Source organism: Nicotiana tomentosiformis, chromosome 7, assembly GCF_000390325.3.
Source record: "Nicotiana tomentosiformis chromosome 7, ASM39032v3, whole genome shotgun sequence".
NCBI lineage: Eukaryota > Viridiplantae > Streptophyta > Magnoliopsida > Solanales > Solanaceae > Nicotiana > Nicotiana tomentosiformis.
The window spans coordinates 104,933,771-104,940,320 of NC_090818.1; the positions used below are offsets into that span (position 1 = coordinate 104,933,771).

The window sequence follows — 6,550 nt, forward strand, 5'->3', positions numbered from 1 at the left end:
TTGATTTTCTTATTTGGTCTTCGAACATCCGGTTTAATAGGCTTTGATAAGTGGAACCGACATTTTTTAGACCGAACGGTATTATGTTATAACAATAGGTGCCAAATTTATTAATAAAGGAAATTTTTTTCTTGATCGCCAGGGTCCATTCGGATTTGGTCGTACCCGGAATAGGCGTCAAGAAAGTTGAGTATCTCGTGCCCGGCCATTGCGTCGAGCATGCGATCGATGTTAGGCAAAGGAAAAGAATCCTTGGGGCACTCCTTGTTCAAGTCTTTGTAATCTACGCACATTCTTAATTTATTTCCCTTTATAGGCACTACTACGTTAGCCAACCAATAATGGTACTTAACTTCCCGAATGGAACCTATTTTAAGGAGTTTGGATACCTCGTATTTGATGAACGTATGCTTGACTTTGGACTGATGCATCCATTTCTGTTTAATCGGGTGGAACTTCGGGTCCAATCTTAGCTTAAGATTGGTTACTTCTAGTGGGGTCCCTGTCATATCTAGATGGGATCAAGCAAAACAATCCACGTTAGCTATAATTAATTTAATGAGTTTTTTCATGAGCTCGGGAGTCAACCCCGTGCCCAAGTATACCTTCCAATCGAGCAAGTGTTCGATTAATATAACTTGCTCCAGCTCCTTGACTGTCGACTTGATGGCATCGGAATCGTCAGGGGAGATGAATGACCTAGGAACTCCGTAATCATCATCCTCGCCTGCCTCTTACTTCTCTGGTTCGTTCGGGGCTGGTGTCGGTGATTGCTATTTAGTTTCTTCCTTCCTAACTGACTCCAGGTTCTTTGACGTCGAGAGTGCAGACATCGAGATCACCTCATCAACCGCGAACATTTCTTTTGCGGCCGGATGTTCTCCGTAAACTGTCTTGATCCTTCCCGGTGTGGGGAAATTCAATGCCTGGTGTAGTGTCGAGGGTATTGCCCTCGTGTTGTGAATCCATGGCCTTCCAAATAGAGCGTTATACCTCATATCCCTTTCTATGACGTAGAACTTCGTTTCATGAATGGTTCCGGCGGTGTTCACTGGCAGGGTTATCTCCCTTTTAGTATTTTTACATACCATGTTGAATCTGTTTAAGACCCGGACAATAGGCACTATTTGGTCTTGTAGACCCAGCTGTTCTACGACCCTCGATCTGATGATATTGGTCGAGCTACCTTGATCAATCAACACACGCTTAACTCGAGATTTATTTATGAGAACAAATATTACCAGCACATCGTTATGCGGTTGAACAATGCCTTCAGCGTCTTCATCATTGAAAGAGATGGTCCCCTCCGGCATATAATCTCGGGTTTGCCTTTCCCTTGTAATGGACACCTTAGTGCGCTTCAGCATTGGCCCCTGGGAGGTATCGACTCCACTGATGATCATGTTGATGACGTGATGAGGTTCCTCTTGCTCGGTCTTCTTGTTAAAGTCTCTATTCCTAAAATGATTTTTGGCTCGATCACTCAGGAATTCTTGGAGATATGTGCAATTGAATAACCGGGCCACTTCTTCTCTTAGCTGTAAGCAGTCTTCGGTCTCGTGGTCGTGAGTGCCATGATACTTACACATCAGGTTGGAGTCTCTTGGGCAGGATTAGACTGCACTGGCTGACGCCACTTAGTATCTTTGATGCATTCGATGGTTGATACGATGCCGGCAGCATCGACGCTGAAATTGTATTTTGATAACCTTAGTGCCTTCCTGGCCCCGATTAGCCTGTCGAAATTGTTTTTGCTCATGAGTCCTCGACTATTATGACCTCGATCGCTTCTTTTTTCATTCCTCATAGGGTTACGTCCGGATCTACTACCCCTTCTATCTCCGCTATATGGTTGATACTGATCTCTGCTTGGTCTTGGTTCATGATCGACGACTCTTTTAGATATGTCATTAGTTCTGATGGGATACACGGACCCAAAGGGTGGCCAGAGCTGATCATCCTCAACTCTGATTTTTGATTGGTACCTGTTATAGACGTTGGCCCAAGTTATCACCGGGTACTCTATCAAATTCTGTTTCAGCTGATGTGAAGCCAAGGAGCTTTGGGGGTTGATCCCTTGAGTGAATGCTTGAACGGCCCAATCATCCGCAACCAGGGGCAGGTCTATCCTTTCCATTTGAAACCTCAATACGAATTCCCTAAGCATTTCGTTATCTCTTTGTTTCACTTTAAAGAGGTTCGATTTTCTGGTCTCGACTTTGATGGCCCCGGCATGAGCCTTTACGAATGTATCTGCAAGCATAGCAAATGAATTAATGGAATTAGGGGCAGGTTGTGATACCATATAATTGCCCATTTAGACAGGGTTTCTCCGAACATTTTCAGCAGAATCGACTCGATTTCGTCATCTTCTAAGTCATTTCCCTTGATGTCACACGTGTAGGAGGTCACGTGTTTATTTGGATTCGTGGTCCCGTTATACTTTAGACTTTCAGGCATACAGAACTTTTTTCGGATCAGTTTCGGAGCTGCGCTGGGAGGGAAAGGTTTTTGGACAAATTTCTTGGAATCCAGGTCTTTCAACATTGGGGGTGCTCCTGAGATTTGATCAACCCTAGAGTTATAGGTCTCCACTTTTTTGTCGTTGGCTTTGATTTTATTTTCTGCCAATTTCACCCACTTTGTTAGTTCCTCAAGCATCTTTATTATCTCGAGGTTGGTCCCAAGTTCAACTTCACCCAGCCTTTCTGTGGCTGGTTCATTTCTGCGGATATTTTTCCGGGATGGTTCGGGCTCAACTCTACTTGGTGCACGGCTTTGGTTCTGCAACTGAGCTATCATCGTTTGTTGAGCCTGTAACATTTCGAAGATCATCCGTAAATTAATCTCATCACCTTCGCCATCGTGTGTACCTCGGGCTATCGATCGGGCTCCCCCGCGGATGCTGTTTTCGGGGTCGGTAGGCAAGTTTGCTTCGATGGCCACATGTGAGTTAGCATCGATTGGGTCCGCGACCGGAACTCTGTTGGGTTCAATAGGAGGTACCTCGTTGTTGGGCACTACATTATTGTTCTCACCATGGTGGCCAGACTCAGCATCAATGTTTAAATGAGCAGATTGAGAGTTCGACATTTTTAATTTGATCTAAAATTAAAATCTCAAAGAACAAGCGTAAAACATAGTGCGTTATAAAAATTTGTATCAAATTACCACTATTATCACTAGCCCCACAGTGGGCGCCAAACTGTTTACCCTAAAAACGGATAACAATTGAATTTATAAGTTTTTTAAGGATATGTGGATTAATTCAATACAAGTGATTAATGACATTATATTAAGCAAATGAAAGATGCAATAAATGGCCAAACCAATGATAAGGATGATTCTGAGATCGGTTAACGGCTCAATGAGGAACTTGCCTTCGATTCCAAGCTTGCGCTTATGAAGAACTTAAGAACAAAAATAAGTACTTTGAACAACAAAGAGAATTGAAATAAATTGCCTTGGTATGCGTGTTACAATGTATCTCATGAATAATAAGCTTCCCCCTTTATAAAGTAAGGGAGTTTTACCCTAAGTACAATTCTAAGAAAGGTAAAACTATTCTATTTCGCTAATCACTGATTTTCTACCGATACGAACCGAGATTCACGACGTGGTATCCGGTTGGGCACGAACATCACGACCCTTGTTAGTCATGTGCAGCTGTTTGGTAAGGCTCCTTGAAGTCTTGATCCTCGATCCGAACCTGGAGGACATGGCCATGATACCCCGAGGGCAGGTATTTTCCCCGAGCCCCGATACGAGGGGCTCCTCGCTCTGACTCTGATTCATTGCGGACACGTTCCTGCTCCGTTTGCCTCACCGAAAAATCGGGGTGTTTAGTGGGCTCGATTTTACCCGTATACATCATTTTTAACATCTAATATGTTCTAAGCAATTTTTAAACCTCCAAGCATAGTATTCTTTACGTGAATCATGGAGATGACTTTTCAAACACCTTCTAACCACTTCATGAAAATCATGCAACTTCTTATGTGCAATCCTTGAAAATTCTTGGTTTTGGACTGAGTCAATGGTTCATTAGACATCGAGATTCTCTGCAACATGCTCCACGCTATCTTGGCTATCCAGGATTATATTATAACTAGTAAACTTATCCGTACTTTCGCGCAATAGTAAAAGTCAATATTCATAAATTTGAAAGGATATATTTTTATAAATTTAATTGAGATAAAAATATTAATTCCTTAAACTTGATTAAGTCACAAACATAAATACTTTTAAAGCCACGTAAGGGTATGATTCTATAAGAACCATACATATCCGTGCATACGTAAAGCTGATACATATTTTATCAATGAGCTTTTCGGTTTCTTAAAAATTGAAAAGAAGTTTCAGCAAAATTTGAACTATTATTGTTTTTAGACATAATAAATGTCTTTTTCTAACATTTGTTTGACATGTTCATATTTAAGTCTGATCTTATCAAATATAGTTCGAAAGTTCCTCCTGTGATCAACTTGCAAGCATGAAACTTAGGTTAATGCTCTCTTCTTTACCTTTTTTTTTCTTTTTTTCTTTTCGCTTTTCTTTCAATTCTCCCTTCTTTAATACTCTCTCCGTTCACTTTTACTTGTCCACTATTGATTTTGCACACTCTTTAAAAAATAATAAATAAAGTGCATATGATACCCATATTAATTAGTGTATAGTTGTAAGGATCCGACCGGTCGTTTTGAGCTCTGGCGCATCATTCAGCGGTTTGAGGCCTTGAGTAGCTTCACTTCAGGTATTATAACTTGTACGTATGGTCAGAATTGAATTTCGGGAAGCTCAGAGTTGATTCGAATAGAAAATTCTAATTTCAGAAGTTTTGAGTTGGAAGAATTCACTAAGGTTTGACTTTTGAGTAAACGACCTCGGAGTCGGGATTTGAAGGTTCCAACAGGTTCGTATGATGATTTCGGACTTGGCTTATGTTCGGGTTGAGTATGGGGTGGTCCGGGAGCATTTCGGCGCCTATTATGGAAGGTTGGAATTTTTGAAAGTTTAAGAACTTCATAAGTTTGATTTGAAGTGGACTTTGGTGTTATATATGTCCGTTTGGAGTTCCGAGCCTTGGAATGGCTTCGCTATGTCATTTATAACTCATGTGCGAAATTTTGAAGTTATTTCAGATTGATTTGGTACGTTTCGGCACAAGATGTATAATTTGAAATTTTGAAATTTATAAGTTGATTCGAGACGCGATTCGTAATTTCGATGTTGTTTGCCGTGACTTGAGGCCTCGACTAAGTTCGTATGATGTTTTAGGACTTATTGGTATATATGGTTGAGATCCCGAGGGCCGAGGGTGAATTCCGGATGGTTAACGGATCAAATTTGGACTTGAAGCATTTGCTGGAATTCTGCCTTCTGGTGCAATCGCACCTGCGGAATTTTGCTCGCAGGTGCGAGCTCACAGAAGCATCCAGGAGTGACTGAGGCAGTGGTCACAGAAGCGGGTAGGTGGACCTCAGAAGCGGACGGGTCGATAGCAGAATCGGAAAGTGAGAGGGAGGGCTGCTTCGCAAAAGCGGTAGTCTTGCCGCAAAAGCAAGTCCGCAAAATTGGACCTTTTGTCCGCAGAAGCGAGGGAAGCCACAGAAGCGAAGGAGAGTATCGCATCTACGAGAGCGCAGATGCGGCCAAGTGTATCGCAGAAGTGAAAACACTGGCAGTGTTAAAAATAGAGGGGTTCCGAAATTTTTATCATTTTGGAGATAAAACACTCGGTAAGGGGCGAATTTTCAGAGGGAATTCACGAAAATCTTGAGGTAAGCCACTTGTGACCATTTTTAGTCAATAATATTGAACTATCATCGAGTATTTCGACTAGATTACGTATTTTTAAGGTGTAATTCGAGAATTTGGGCCTAGGAATTTCAAAATAAGAATTTAAGATTTGGAAGTCGAGTTGATGTCGGAATTTGGTAAATTTGGTATGATTGGACGCGTGGTTGAATGGCCATTCATATTTTGTAATTTTTGTCATGCTCCGGTACGTGGGCCCGAGTCGACCTTTTGGAGCAATTTTTCAATTCTTTGTTAAAGTCATAATTTCATTACTTAAATTAATTTCTTATAGTCATATTTATAGTATGTAATTATTTTGGCTAGATTCGAGCCGATTGGAGTTGGGAAATCGAGGGAAGGGCTTCTTATTGATTGATTGAGCGAGGTTTTAGGTAACTGACTTATCTAACCTTGTGTGGAGAAAATTTCCCTTAAGATTTGGTACTGTTATGGTAAATTGCAATATGTGACGGCCATGTACGCGAGGTGACAAGTGAGTACTCTAGCTAAATGTTGAAAATCCGGTTTTTGCTAAATAGTTCCTTTTTCTTCCCTTGATTGAGTTACTCTAGCATGTGTAGCCATTATGTTTAGCCTAATTTCATATGTCTACGTGTCTTATCTCTTACTTGTAATTTGTGCAACATACTTAGTTGAATTACCTATTTTCTTGATTTCGTATTTATTCTTTAACTGTAGGATTCCTTGCTGCAATTTCATTGTTCCAGTTGTTATGTGTTGTTTTCGTGAT

General features: G+C 41.1%; 1 protein-coding gene across 1 annotated transcript; it reads right to left on the minus strand.

Annotated features, from left to right (window-relative positions):
- Positions 1–773: 773 nt before the first annotated feature.
- On the minus strand, positions 774–1,403 carry LOC138896134 (uncharacterized). The gene has a single exon (XM_070180915.1). It carries the CDS (start codon positions 1,401–1,403, stop codon positions 774–776), a length of 630 nt encoding a protein of 209 aa, XP_070037016.1.
- Between the last annotated feature and the right edge of the window lie 5,147 nt (positions 1,404–6,550).

What these genes read in the sequence shown, in the direction of transcription:
- LOC138896134 (XM_070180915.1), bottom strand. Translation starts at nt 1,403, where the DNA reads ATGATCATCAGTGGAGTCGATACCTCCCAGGGGCCAATGCTGAAGCGC.